Source organism: Merops nubicus, unplaced genomic scaffold, assembly GCF_000691845.1.
Source record: "Merops nubicus isolate BGI_N331 unplaced genomic scaffold, ASM69184v1 scaffold5066, whole genome shotgun sequence".
Lineage (NCBI taxonomy): Eukaryota > Metazoa > Chordata > Aves > Coraciiformes > Meropidae > Merops > Merops nubicus.
The window spans coordinates 7,321-22,360 of NW_008616810.1; the positions used below are offsets into that span (position 1 = coordinate 7,321).

Below are 15,040 nucleotides of genomic sequence, written 5' to 3' on the forward strand. Positions count from 1 at the left end.
TACCTGACGGTGGCTACCGTCTTCCGTGGCCCCATGTCCATGAAGGAGGTGGACGAGCAGATGTTGGCCATCCAGAACAAGAACAGCAGTTACTTCGTGGAGTGGATCCCCAACAACGTCAAGGTGGCGGTGTGTGACATACCTCCTCGTGGCCTCAAGATGGCTTCCACCTTCATCGGCAACAGTACTGCCATTCAGGAGCTCTTCAAAAGGATCTCGGAGCAGTTCTCGGCCATGTTCAGGAGGAAGGCCTTCCTCCACTGGTTCACAGGGGAAGGCATGGATGAGATGGAATTCACAGAAGCAGAGAGCAACATGAACGATCTGGTTTCGGAGTACCAGCAGTACCAAGAAGCGACAGCAAACGATGGAGAGGAGGCGTTTGAAGATGACGAAGAAGAGCTCAATGAATAAAGAAAGGAGGTGCACTGTTTTCCAGGGCAAATTCTCAAATCTGGATTTCTAATAATTAAGCTACGAATCTTTATTTAAGCTTCAAAAAGGAAAAAAAAAAGGAAAAAAGGAGCATGAGTTTCAGGTCTTAGAGGTGCTCTTCAGAGCTCACTGAGAACTGAGGACATTCAGCATTTCTGGAAATCAGGCTATTTCTGTTCATGAGGCATTCAGCTAAGACCTTGGCATAAGAGTCTGAAGACTGAGATTGCTAGTTTGGGATCTTTGTTTCCAAACGAAAGCTGTACAAGTAAAATTCATCCCTAAAGCTGTACAAGATGTAAAATAGGCACCAAAATCTGCCAAACAGAGCGGCGCTATTTTTGTCCCATTATGAGTAAGGAAATCATGTGGGTTTCAAGTATTCATTTTGTACCAAATGGACAATACTGAACTGCCAGGAACAAAATTTATGCATAATGAAGAGAAGAAAAAGGTTTTGGCTATTCTGTACAGGAAATATTAACAGTGATATTTGACTCCAGTCCTCTAGAAACAAAATAAAGGAGATTAGTACCCTCTCAAGCAAGAGTGTTTTGGGCAGTCAATGCTGTAGAGCCCTCCAGGAGCTGCAGGCCAGAGGCTGCGTTTGTAGTAGGTGACTTCATTGCTTGCTGCTGAACTATCATAGATTATATGTCTGAAATCTGTCTGGTTGTGATGTGTTCTTTAAGGACTCTTGGGGTTTGAAGTGGCATCCCAGTTTCTTGCTGCTCTCCTGGCTGTGCCATTACTGGTGCTGTTCCTGTTGCTGTTCCACCCAGCCCATGGAGCTGACTCACAGAACATGGTGGCAGAGGGGACATGGGTGGTGTCAGTAGATCTCACTGCCTAGGTTTATAACCTCATAGAATGGTTTGGGTGGGAAGGGACCTTTCAGAGTCATCTAGTCCAACCTCCCTGCAGTGAGCAGGGACATCTGCAACCAGAGCAGGTTGATCAGAGCCCCATCAAGCCTAACTGAATAGCTCCAGGGACAGGGCCTCCACCACCTCTCTGGGCAACCTGGGCTAGTGTTTCACCACCCTCAGTATCAAAAATTTCTTCTTCCTAGTCTACATCTCCCCCCTTCTAGTTTAAAACCATCACCCCTTGTCCTGTCACAACAGGCCCTACTAGTAAGACTGTCCCCCTCTTTCTTAGAGACCCCCTTTAAGTACAGAAAAGCCCCAAGAAGGCCTCCCAGAGCCTTCTCTTCTCCAGGCTGAACAAGCCCAACTCTCAGGACTTCCAGTCCTTGCATCATCAAGCTCACCACACCTACAGATGCTCTGGACGTCTGGTTACCACGAAAGGTTCAGATCTATGGCTAAAGTACAAATAAAGGTATCTATCCATGTTATTCAAACCAGCTGGCAAAATGAGAGAGGAACAACAGTTTATCTGCTTGTTCTAAAGCTGAAAGAGGGTCTGGGTGCCACGCAGAGAGGGTCTGTCCTGCCCACAGAGGGTTTGGGTCCTACCCCTGGGCCGAGGCTGCGTGCGTGCCCCGTGGTGCTGATAGCAATTCGCCACTGGAGAGCCTCCCCCAGAGAACACGCTGTCCACACCGAGTCCCTTATTTAGGTCAGTCACTAGGCAACAAAACAAGCAAACAAAGGAGAAACCCTCCTGAAAGCCAAACTTTAGATGTTTCAGGAACTCTGCTGGCCTGCAGAAGCGCTTTTTAAGCGAAAGCGTTGCTCAGTTCTCAAACAGGCACTTTGCAAACAGCATGATTCCCAAGGAGCTGCTGTTTGTCCCTGGGAGCCAGGGAACCAGGCAGGGCTTTCGTGAGGGCCACGAGGCTGGCAGCTGTTAACCACATAAGCTGAAGCATCTGCCCAGTTTGATACTGCACAGAAATGAACTAAACTGCTTTTTAATCCAGTACAAGCTTTTTCTGTATAAAGTGACTTCAGGGGTTGAGGCAGAACACTGTAACCAAACTGGCTTTGGCCCAGGCAGAGTGGGAGGGATGGCTGGTTGTCTTCTGAAGGGTCATGGTGGAGTCAGTGAATTCCCAGGGGTCACGATGGCTTCTGCTGCCCAAAGGATGTCTGAGGAGCAACAGCACCTCTACATGTGCATTTCATCAGTGGGGTGGCTGTGTGCTGAGCGTGAGATTAAGTGAACACACCATGTGCATTTAGGAGAAATTAACATTTCATAGACTCACAGACTGGTTTGGGTTGGAAGGGACCTTTCAAGGTCATCTAGTCCAGTGCTCCTGCAGTGAGCAGGGACACCTGCAGCTAGAGAGAGCAGGTTCCTCAGAGCCCCATCCAACATTGAGCACAATACAAAGCAAAATCCACAGGGAATAAAGGCATTAAAGTTAATTTACCTGATGCTTTGTAAATGGCCTGCTGTTAGCTCCAAGGAGGGGGGAGAAAGTGTCATAGGCTCAGTGCCTGCCCTCATGCAGCCCTGGCACACACTTGTCCATCAGAGCACTAGCACAGCTCCTCCTGAATGTAAACCCACCCAGCCTGCAGCTTGTGGAGCTGTAATGAAGTTGTTGTAATACCAACTTCACTACTGGGTCCCAGCTGTAATTCTGATACTACTGCAAAGAAAAAAGTTAATACTTCAAAAATGCCAGGTTCTGATACTACTGCAAAGAAAAAAAAAAAAAGTTAATACTTCAAAAATGCCAGGGATGTTGGAGTTCCTAAATATCTGAGTTACTGACTTGGTAAACCAGCCTGTTCTTTATTGCTTTTTATACACTGCTGCAAAAATCCAGAGTATAGACTCTGGAATCCAGCCCTCTGATCCTGCTTTGACCCAGCCAGTCTTCACCATGTTGTTTACTTCCAACTCTGATGTGAAAAGCTTTCTAGTGTGTGAAGGCAGGGGAGGCAAACTCATGCTCTCTTTGGGAAAAAAGAGACAGATCCTCCATCTGATCTTAGAGAATAAAAATCAACCCACCAAAATGAACCCAGAAGCCTGTAGCAGGAACAGTCAGAGGACCAGCTTGCATGAAAGCAATGAGCAATGAATCCATGGCAGGCACAAACCCTTCCTGTTCCTCTCCTGACATAAAACTGAAAACTGTTTTCGTAGGTTTGGTGAACAATTCCTGCAGTTGCACTTCCTTTCAGATAACCTCCTGCTTTTTTCCTGGAAACTTCTATTTTGAAATCTATCTATCTTCTGAGTCCCACCTAGTTTTGTTCCTCTTTTGACATTCCTCACTTACCTGTTTCTCATTTTGCCTCTAGTTTTTTAACTTCATTTCTTACACTTGGTCTTTCTGTGCCTAGCCCACCCTCCTTTTCTCTCCCTTTTCCTGCTGTGCACCTGGCCACAGAGAGCAGGTGTGTGCCACGGCAAGGTGCTGCAGGACCAGGAACTGAACCTGAGGGGCCAGCTCCTTGCCAAGTCTCTGTCCAAAGCCTGCAGAAGTTAAAGTGAAAAGTTGCACCAAAACTTAATCCGGCCTCGCTGGCGGCCACCGCACAGACTGAACTTGATTTTCTTCATTTAACTTAAATCAAGTCTTAAATTTGTGAGTAGGAGGAAGCCACCAGCCCTCTTTAAAGAAAGAAGTTTGCATAAACAGATTTTTTTTTTTTATTATTTTCATATCTTTGTTTTTGATTCCAAAATCCCAACACAGTCCAATTGCACCACTTGTGGCACAAAAATACTAATTGTCGCTGAGGTCAGATTACACAAAGGAAGGTGATGCTCCAAAAGCAAGGCAGAGGGATTTGCCTCTCCTTGATACTATCACACACTCATTAATTGCATGCTGCAACTAAACAAGAGTGAAATTTAGAAGTGGGCAGCAGACACAGGGAGCAAGAGGAAATATTTCCTCCAGAGGAGACAATTCTTTTAGTCTGGTAGTGCCATTGTGATGAGTTAGGTTGGAGTGTTTTTTTTTGGGGGGTGGAGGGTGGGTGATTGTGGTTTGTGGTTTTTTTTTCTGGGATTTTTTTTTCAATTTTTTTTTTTTTTAAGTAAGGAATGAGGAAATGCAGAATTCTGACAATTAGAACATAAGCACATTTAATTCTCAGTGCTGGCTACAAGTTGCCTGCTCCAAACCCAAGCAAACAGGGCATTATCACAGAACACAGGTAAGATGCAGCCCTAGAGCACATGCCCAGGAATCAGTCACTGCTTCACCCTGTGAGCAAGAGTTTAGTTCTATAAAACAAGTTTCCTGCTGCAATAAATAATTCTAAACTTTGATTCCAATAATACAGGAACTGAAGTTTAGATTTATTCAGGATGTTTTCCTGTTTACCATTCATTCCACAACTGTGAAGCCAGGATGCACAGAAGTGGTGTTTGGCAGCTAAAAATGCCCATTAAATATATCCTGAGTTGCTGTATTTGCTGTTTCCTTGTTCCTTTTCACTGTTAAGCTGAGCAACAGAGGTGGCAACAGCTTCATCATGAGGGAAAGAAAAAAATCCCAGAAGAATAATTTCCATAAACAATTTACTTCAACTAACTCCAACGAAGAGCTTGTGTCTGACCTTTCAGAGGCAACTTTTTTCCTTTGTCATCCTGCTGCCTTCCAGCATGTTGCAACATCCAGATGGAATCAATCACTAGTTAGTCCCTTAACCTGCCCTCTCAGTCAGAAGCCTTAAAGGATTACTTGTCTTTCTGGCAGACACTTGGTTCATTCTCCCTCCTCACTCACCACCACCCTCCAGCCACACTTCCCTCTCTTCTCCTGGGACAGGGAGATCCCCAGATAATTCCTGAACAGCTGAATTCTCCAGCTAATAAATCCTTTATGTGCAGCAGACAACCAGAAGCAGATGACCTCAGTAAGATTCAACTAAGCAGAGGAAAAAATAAATAGCTTTAGGTTAAACAAACCAATATGAAACACTGACAGTTCCATTTAGCATCTTGGGATTTGGCTGCTGCCTTGGGTACTAGCGAGCACAACCTCGTTACCTTAAATTAACAAAACCTTATGCTGAAGGGGGAGCTTCATATTGGTCTGATTCCTACACCAAAAATATCAGAAATATAAAGCACAAGCTTTGTTCAGAAAAGTACTGATTTTATTGACTCAAACTGTATTTACACAACACATTTGTATGTTCAATATCTTACAGAACTCAGTAAAAAACTGACTAATAAAACTGCAGGAGCCAAACTGAGTTTCAGACTTAATTTAAAGACACTGAACCATGAGTACATTTTAAGACATGTAAGTGGGTGTCCACTTTCACTGTCAATTTACCTGGCAGTTCTCTGTAGACAAACTCTAAACTCAAAATTAAATTGGAGGGGGAAAGGGTCAGATGAAAGAGCTGGCAGTTTTGCAAAGCTAGTGTTTTTTAACAAGGCATTTTGTATGATTGGTTTGGGTTTTTTTTTGAAACGGGGTCACATACAGGTATACTTTAGATTAATAATCAGAAAGACTTTAATTTTTGTAAGCTTACATACATTTTAAAAAATAAAAAGAAACCAGTGCCACGAAGTTTGTGCATGAATTTGAACTGTTTCAAAGCTTGAGAGGCTCAGTTCTGGCATTCCACTGCAGCTCAAATCCAATGTATGTTTTTCTGCTTGATAAATGAAAGACAGATCACCTTTTACCAGGGAACTGATGACAACTGGGAGCAGAATATCCTTATCTCATCACGAGAGATCACTCTTCCACCCATCCCTAATACAGTTTGGTTGAATAAATATCTTGTTTGTTTTGAAGTACAAACTAGTACAAACTTTCTCTTCCAGAGTGCAATCTGGGTGCTGTGCAGTTAAAAGGGCATCCCTCCTCTGATCTGCCGAGCCACCTCTTCGGCCGTCGTCTCCTCCTTCTCTTTCTCACGCTCTTTGTTCCAGTCTTTAAGGCCTTCTGGTAGTGAAGTATCCTCATCCAAGCTCCCTGTCCCTTCAACAAACTCTTCATAAGTTGACTTCTCTGCGAAAGGCCTCGGGCCCAGCAGGTCGAGCATGTCGCTTTTATCCAGCACTTCCTTCTCCAGCAGTCGGAGGGCGACCTGCAAGAGGGAGGAGCTGCATCACACACCAGCTCAGCTGTTCTGCTTTCTTCCTTCAGAGAGTTTGTTAAGGCAGTTTGGGACCAAACTGAGCACTGATTAATTTTGATGGGGAAAAGTAACAACCCAGGTTGCTCAGAGTTCACTTAGATTGCTACCTAGATGCTCACAAGGGAGGAAAGCACCCTTTTTTCCATCCTGCTCCTGACACTTGGGAAGGGCTGTCCCTATGGGCTGCTGTGGCAGTTACTGTTGCTTCAGAACAGCAGCTTTTTGCTGCTGCCAAAGGGCTCCAGATGCAAGACAGGAAGCTGTAGCTGAAAACAAGCACCCCCTTCCTATCAAACCAGAGAGTTCAACAGGGCTGCTGTTAAACAGCACCCTTAAATATCAATGAGCACAATATGGTACAAGTGGAGTTTGTAAACTTCGTGGGTCACTTCTCAGCTCTCGTGCTTCGTTCAGCACAAACCATGCTCACTGAGCTTTTTTGGCATGGTGACCTACATCACCATTTACTGAACCCTTACAGACTTGTCTCTCAGTAAACCTATCAAGTGCCTATCCTGGAAAATTATCCCTCTGCTGTACCAGGGTTTCTAGGGTGGATGAAGAGAACACGCACAAGGGCAATCTCAGCTGCGGCGAGGCAGACCATGAGCAGCCAGGGCACAGGGAAGGAACACAGTAGAAAGATTCTTCTGGAGGTTAAATGACATCAGATAGTTTTTGAGCAAACTTCCTCATATACTTTCACGGTCGTTATTTTTAATCTGTTCAGCTCAACCCAGATTCTGGCTCAGCAGCTAAACACACTGCCACCTCACCTTCTCCACCTCTGCCTTCTTCTCGGTCAGGAGCCTCAGCGTCCTGTCGTAGGCGACGTTGATGAGCGACCGCACCTCCTCGTCTATCAGCCTGGCCGTGGCCTCGCTGTAAGGCTTCTCTAACACCATGTCCCCTTGACGAGGCAGGTCAAAGGAAATCTGCCCCACTTTTTCATTCATACCAAACTGGACGATCTGGGACAAAAAGAGAGGAAAAAAAAGAAGTCGACCAAAGGAGAGAGAGTAAGGTTTTAAGGGATGTTGACGTAAAATATGGTAAACAAAGCTGAAAGGGTGAAGTCTCTTCAGTCTGACCCCATATTTTGGTCTGACCCAACCCTCCCTTGAACACTCAGGGCTACCTAAGCTAAAGTACCTTAGCTGAATTTCACTTATTTCTTTTTAATGATTCAACTGAAGGACACAAGTATCACCATTTAAAGGTGGTTACTCACAATATACATGATGTTTTGCTGTTTAAATACTAAGATATTACAGGAAAACACTTCTGCCTTCACTAAGCACTAAAACTCTTTTCCTTTACCAGGCATAAGCATTTTTCCAATCTTCCAAAGTCCAGCATATTCCACTCACCCATATAGATAAGTGACTTATGGATTAAAGGGTCTTGATACCATTCTATGCAAAAATCATAGGCTATACTTCATCCCAAGACACTCTCCTACAAAGGTGAAAATGATTCTTATCTTGCTCAATTAATTACTGAATATTGACTCATCTGGTTGCCAAATATGGATGGTTTAAGTGGCATTTTACTCCAGCAGAAGCAGAAATAAGTTCAATGTGCTATTTCTGTATTCACCCCATGGCCACTATCAATGTGATGGTTGCTAACACAGGACTCCTCGGCTTGGCCTTGCAAGGTCAATACAGGTGTGATAGGAATATCCAGGATTCAAAGAGATCTTGGCATGAGAACCAAGCATCTTAACCTGCTTAAGAAAAATTCAGTACTTTTATGTAAGCCCCCAGTTCTCTCTGGGGATGATACATCTGATTAATGTGAACTAAAGTCTATACTTAAATGTTTAACTTAAAATTGAACAAGAGTGACTGAAGATCCCATAAGATTATGATTTACAGGCTCTCATTACACATTTACTTCCAGAACTGAGGCAACAAGTGGCACACCAAAGAGCAGGGAGCAGGTATGGGTAAGTGTTGTGCAGGGGTGGAGAGGTCTGCTCTAAAATGTCTCTCCTGCTCACCCTCCAAGTGTCTTACAAAACAGTATCTTTTGTGTTGGTGCAGGGACTGGAGTAACACACCCCTGTGGAGCACAGAGCTACACTTAGGTGAGTCATTACATTGATAGGATTTCAAATTACTCCTCTGCACTAGTTAATGTGATACAAACAAACTAATGTCTTAACTTCAGCAGCCTGAATCGACAGCAAATAGTGCTTAAACAGAAGGTTTTCTGCATTTTGTTACATATGGGACTCCAAGTTGCATCTTCATACCTGAGCAAATTGCATCCCTTCAAAATATTAGTGTTAGGTAGATAAAGAAAACTAAGGACAAAAAGTCTTGCTTAAGCACAGACCTGAGCGTATGCACTCTGGGTCACCTTCTTCAGGTCATCTTGGGCACCAGTTGTAATTCTTCCAAAGAAGATTTGCTCAGATACTCTTCCTCCCAGAGTCATGCACATTCTGTCCAGTAGCTGCTCTTTGGTGTAAAGATACTGTTCTTTGGGTAAATACTGAGCATAACCCAGTCCTTTACCACGTGGGATAATGGATACCTACAAACCAAAGTAACAGATTGCTAGAACTAAATGGTGTTAAAAAAACCATAAAGCATTCTTTGTCTTGACTTGATTTTTAATCAGCCTACACTGTACTCACCCTTGGAGTTTAATTCAGATATTATTTTTATTTACTGTTTTGCCCTCATTGTGATTTATCCTTTTAAGCCCTGGCTACCTCTAAACTGGGATAACAACTACTACAATATCTGGAAAAGAAAGGTAAGACCACTGTAATCTTCTTCCAAAGACTGTATGGTATTTAAAAAAATCCTTTAGTGAAAATATGCAGTTCTTTTAGTACTGGGCTTTAAGTATTCTGTAATAGAAATAGCATTTATGCATTTTTAGTGTTCCTAAAAGCAGCTAGCAAAGCAGGCCATGGAAGATCACATCCCCTTCCCTTTCCAAAGACATTTGTAGTACAAACCCTCTAACAGCTAAGCCAGAAACAGTTAAGAAAGCTACAAGTAGTAAACCAAAAAAAGTACTCTAAAATGTCCATGCACTGGCTTTTGTGAGATGACATACTTTAAAACCCTCTCAGCATTGCAGGGGGTGGGTGGGGGGTGTGAAGAACAAGATGCTGTCCATGCTACTGTTAGATTACTAGTTCATGTTGGTTTCCTTTACCTTTAAGAGAGGGTCAGCATGTTCCAAAAACCATCCTGCAACTGCATGCCCTGCCTCGTGATATGCCACTGTCTTCTTCTCCTCTGGCTGTAGTACCTGAGTCTTCTTTTCCAAACCTTTATGAAATAAATTTCATGAATTGTTTTGGGCATACTTTTCTCCTCAGAAATCCTTATCTCATTTAGAAAGACAATGAGCAATACTTAAGAAATGCAATCTATTGAAAAAGTTTAAGAAACCAAAACTTGCAAGTTTTAAAGTGTTTTTATCTTCCAGGTTTTAGTATAACCTTGTCCTTGATTAGACTTTTCTAGTTTCAAAGTTCTTAGGAATATTGCAACATTTAAACAAAACATTTGCACTCTAAAACTCAAATTCCAGACTATCCCAGGCTAACAGGAGTTACAAGTGTTGCTGAACACAAGCAGCTATTCCTCCTGAAATCTGAAGAAATTAGAAGAGTGTCCCCACAAAATTCCTCTCCCCACCCCCTTCTCCATTACAGAAGTCAGCAATGTAGACAGGATACTACTTCACTAAATCTCTTGTTTAGGAGAGGAAAAAACCCACAAGCTTGAAGAACAGAGGACAGACTCTGACATGGCTTTCTAGTGATATATAAAAAAAGAAGTGACCTGTCCTATGACTATTTTTACAAAATGATTGACGTGATTCACCTACCTCCAATAACTCTTTCAATTGCTTGCTCGAAATGCTTTTGGTTTATAGCATCTGAGAGATGTCTTGCAGCAATTAAAGCAGCTTCATTGCAAACATTAGCAATATCAGCACCTAAAAGCAGAGCCAGCACAAGTTACTGATTATTTTCAACCATTTTCTTTCAATCTAGCATAGAAGAATTAGCTCTAGAATCAGAGTTCTATAGGTTCTTATAGAGCTTAAGAAGTAGATGTAATGCTCTCTGAAATAGTTCACTACATGTAGCATAATTCTTTAAGAGATATTTAAACACATGTGCTACAGTTGTAGGCGTTGGGATTTTTCTCCTGCATAGACAGCTACCAAATGGAGCTTCTTACCAGTGAAGGACTTATTTGGTATTTTTTACCTTCCCCAAGTTTTCTGTCTGCAACAGACTATACTTAGACTAGTACATATTTAGCAGAATAAATTTCCTATGTATAGATCTCCTATAGCTCAGGCTTCCTCCAGAGGCTAACCTTTCACAGTACTGGCTTCAAGCCATCCACTTCTGGTTAACATTATTTGCAGTAATGCTATTGAGATAACTTAGTTTAAACATCATCACTGTAATTGCCAGAAGCACTGACAATCAGACCTCAGGAAACCAGTTCTATGCAGACCATGAACACAGTGAAAAATTCAACTACCCGACAACAGAGATTTTAAATGGATTAAATTGATTCCTAGCTGAATACAAGTTTACAGTACGTGTTCCAGGGAGAAGTTTTTAAATCCAGCAACAGAAATTCCCTTACAGGACGTGCACAGAAACTCCACAAAAGCCAGGTTTTCTCTAGTAGCATTCAAAGAATTCAACAAACTTATTAAAAGGAAGGTAAACACAAGAGTGAGAGCACTGAGGGATCTCTGGATTGCTCTTGCTGGAGACAAAGGAGGTGCTGGCAGTTGGTACATCACCCTCATCAAGGCAGACAAAACTTGAGACACAGAAATCCACTTGCTCAAACAGGCAAAGGGAATTTCATGCTGTACCAGTATGTGCTGGGCCACAACTCCCTGTGGGTTGTTGCTCCAGGCTGGGGGAAGAGTGGTTGAAAACTGCCTGGCAGAAAAGGACCTGGGGGTGCTGGTTGACAGCCAGCTGAATGTGAGCCACTGTGTGCTCAAGTGGCCAAGAAAGGACACCAGCAGCCTGGCTTGGATCAGAAATAGTGTGGCCAGCAGGGAAGGGATCATTACCCTGGACTCAGCACTGGACAGGCCACATCTTGAGTCCTGGGGTCAGTTTTGGGCACCACAGGATAAGAAAGACCTTGAGGGGCTGGAGCGGGTCCAGAGAAGGGCAGTGAAGCTGGTGAGGGCTCTGGGGAACATGGCTTGTGAGGAGCAGCTGAGGGACCTGGGGGTGTTTAGCCTGGAGAAGAGGAGGCTGAGGGGAGACCTTCCTGCTCTCTACAGCTCCCTGAAAGGAGGCTGGAGTGAGGCAGGGCTTGATCTTTTCTCACAAGTAACTAGTGATAGGACAAGAGAGGACAGCCTCATGTTGTGACAGGGCAGGTTTAGGTTGGACAAGAGAAACAATTTTTTCCCTGCAAGGGTTGTCAGGGCCTGGCCCAGGCTGCCCAGGGCAGTGGTTGTACCACCATCCATGGCCATGTTTAGAAGTCCTGTAGATGTGGTGCTATGGACGTGTTTAGAAGTCCTGTAGATGTTGTGCTGAGGGACATGGGTTAGTGGTGGACTTGGTAGTTAGGTTAATGGTTGGACACCATCTTTTATTTCCTAAATAAAATAAAACAAGAGTGCCCTCCAGAAGATCAGGTGCAAAAAAACACCCCAGGTAGCAGGGAAATAAAATACCTACAGCTCCTACAGCAAAGGCAGAAGCAAAGCAGCATGAGGAGTCACTCACCAGAAAAACCGGGCGTCAGCGACGCGAGCTTCCTCGCCAGGTTATCCTTATCTAAGATGGTGTCTAACTTCAGAGGCCTAAGGTGAACTTTGAAAATAGATGCTCTTCCTTTTATATCTGGGGGTCCTGCAAGATGAAAAAGTGCACGTTTTACTCTTCACATACGCTCTAGTTGGACATGTGCAAGGCACTGAGGTGTGTAAGCAGCTGCAGAGGTTTCAGTGGCACTCAGGTATGCAGCAATGCAAATCAAACTCACCAATGTAAATCTGCCTGTCAAAGCGTCCTGGCCTCATCAGAGCAGGGTCTAAAATATCTGGCCTGTTGGTACCTGCCAAAATTACTACATTTGTGGTTGTATTAAATCCTGTTGAAGAAGCATAATAAAGAGAAAAATCTGTGTAAGTATAATTCCCATGAAAAAAGAAATAAAAAGATTGTCCACTTTACAGGGCCAGCTAAGAACTGAGAGTTTAAACAGATGAGCTTAAAGCTGAAAATACTATCAGTTATTAGAGTATTGTCCAGCTTTTCATAACAAGCAACAAAATGGCCTTGGGCTCTGCATTGTGAAGTACTGTATCAAATCCTGCTTTATCTTCAAAATGCAATAACAGATTCACTGCTCTGGAAATTGCAGAACCAGCATGGATAGCTTGGATTTTGTTTTTTTTTTTTTCAGACAGACTGGTCTCATGCAAAGAATTTTTTAATTTTTTTTTTTGCTTGTTCTGCTTTAACAGGCAAATAATTTTTTAACTTTTTTTTTGCTTGTTCTGCTTTAACAGTTATCAGATGCAGAATGATGGTTCTTTATTTCTGAATGAATTTTAGCAAATCCATCAGGCTGCAGGAAGATGAATCACCACTCTTTACTTTAGGATGGAAAGGAACACACTCCATTTAAGCTGGCACCCAAACCTTGGTTAACAGATTAGTTAACCAGTAAGCGTGTTAGTGCTTTCCCTTCTACTGGCCATTAGAATGTAGTAGCAGAAGCTCAGTACTTACCATCCATTTCTACTAGAAGCTGATTGAGTGTGTTCTCTTGCTCACTTTGCCCTCCGAAGTTGCCCCGTCCCCTCTTCCTCCCCACTGCATCGATCTCATCAATGAAGAGGATGCACGGCGCGTTTTTACGCGCCAGAGCAAACAAGTCTCTGACCTTAGGAGGAGAACAGAAGATGCATCAGACTAGATTGCAATGGTTCAGAGTTGGGGGGCGAGTAGGAGGGCAGAGGTACGTCAGCAACAGCAGCACTATAATTCAGAAGGGTTGTTAATTGCCATTCAGAAGCCTCCAGCCAGCTCTCAGTGCAATGGCAGCTGCACTCGAGCTGTCCCAGCAAGAATCCCTAATGTGGAAGCCCACTGGTTGACAAATCATCTCAATCCATGAATTAAGGACATTAAGCAACTTAAAAGTCTTAAGAAATAACCACTTTTTCCAAATAACTGAAATACACCTTCAACTTCCACTCTAAAAGCCTCCAAACTTTAGAGATTTAAAGCAAGATTTCTCTTTTAATCTCTTCTTTAATGCTGAGTTACAAACAGAGCTGGCGTGTGGATGGGCATGCTACCACTTCTTCAGGCATGGAAATCAAACATTTTAAGTGCTTCTGCAGTGAGAACAGGGTGATGTAGCTCCTACAGTGAGCTCAAGGCTTAGTCACAAGGATACTTAGATTGTAGTTCCATTGTACCCAATAACAATATGCTGTTACAGATCTTGACTCTCAGCCATCCTGTCTCTCCCTCAGATGGACCAGCAAAACCAAATTCACCTCCAAATATCACGAGTTAATCTGCTTGCAAATGTAATCAAATTAATCAAATATTACAAGTGAATAACATTACAAGTTAATCTGCTTGCAAATGTATCTGAAGGATCTTGTTAAAACCAGTTCAGCAAATCAGATCTACCACTGAGGAATCAAACTGGAGCAAAGAGGAAATGAAAAACTGAAGAATGTTGACCTGAGTGGGATTTACACACTGCTCAGAGCTTTACTGCTTGGTAGGTTAGAGATGCAATCAGAAGGCTTCTCTGGTGACCAGCAATGTGCAGCAGACGTGAAGAGCTGGGAATTTTGGATACTATGCTCTAGGATAGCAAGTCACTCTGATTTGTGAATGGATTTGAAAAAAGTACAATGCATACAGCATCAAGGAGCATGATAAACAAGGAATAAGTGTCAGATGCTCAAACTGAACTATCTTGTGGATGGAAAGAGACAGAGATCCAGAAATATGAACCTATTTTTCAAAAGGAACAGAGCTAAGAATTACCATAGTGCATATATGCTACAAAGCCCCAAAGGCACCAATGCTGTGTAAGCAGTTTTAATTCTAGCATATCCTAATTTACAAATAAATCAATGCAGCATCATTAACAACTGTCTTATTTACTAAACTTATAGGCAATGAAACTAGAACTCATTTTGGTTTCTGCAGGCATGAGAAGTTGTCAGCTGCACTGAAACCTCAATTCACAGCCAGAGCAGCAGTTGTTCTGTCAACAGAGCTCCCTGGGGAGTCCAGGCAGGTCACTCACCTGCACCAGCCAGCAGGGACAGCTTCAGCCACTTTGCTTTGGGGCATCTCAGGCATGTACTGACCACCAATGACACTCTAGTGTCCAAGCACCATTATTATATCAGGGTATCATTAAGAAGAGTGTGGCCAGAGGTTCTCCCCCTCTGCTCTGCCCTGGTGAGGCCACCTCTGCAGCACTGGGTCCAGTGCTGGGCTCCCCAGTTCAGGATAAACAAGGAACTACTTAGAGTGCAGAAGAGGCTCACGA

At 43.2% G+C, this 15,040-nt stretch overlaps 2 protein-coding genes across 2 annotated transcripts in view; one reads left to right on the forward strand and one right to left on the reverse strand.

The window, feature by feature from the left end:
- Nucleotides 1-414, forward strand: part of LOC103775476 (tubulin beta-5 chain) — a 7,624-nt gene extending 7,210 nt beyond the window's left edge. Inside the window, exon 4 of the mRNA XM_008942932.1 lies at nt 1-414. Coding sequence (XP_008941180.1) covers nt 1-414 — 414 coding nt within the window.
- A 5,768-nt stretch (nt 415-6,182) lies between these two features.
- The window catches only part of AFG3L2 (AFG3-like AAA ATPase 2), a gene marked incomplete at its 5' end in the record, with an annotated part of 22,657 nt that continues 13,799 nt past the window's right edge, over nt 6,183-15,040 (reverse strand). Inside the window, 8 exons of the mRNA XM_008942933.1 lie at nt 6,183-6,425; nt 7,253-7,447; nt 8,820-9,020; nt 9,657-9,772; nt 10,338-10,448; nt 12,235-12,360; nt 12,494-12,601; nt 13,246-13,399. Coding sequence (XP_008941181.1) covers nt 6,183-6,425; nt 7,253-7,447; nt 8,820-9,020; nt 9,657-9,772; nt 10,338-10,448; nt 12,235-12,360; nt 12,494-12,601; nt 13,246-13,399 — 1,254 coding nt within the window. The remainder of the gene's footprint in view (nt 6,426-7,252; nt 7,448-8,819; nt 9,021-9,656; nt 9,773-10,337; nt 10,449-12,234; nt 12,361-12,493; nt 12,602-13,245; nt 13,400-15,040) is intronic.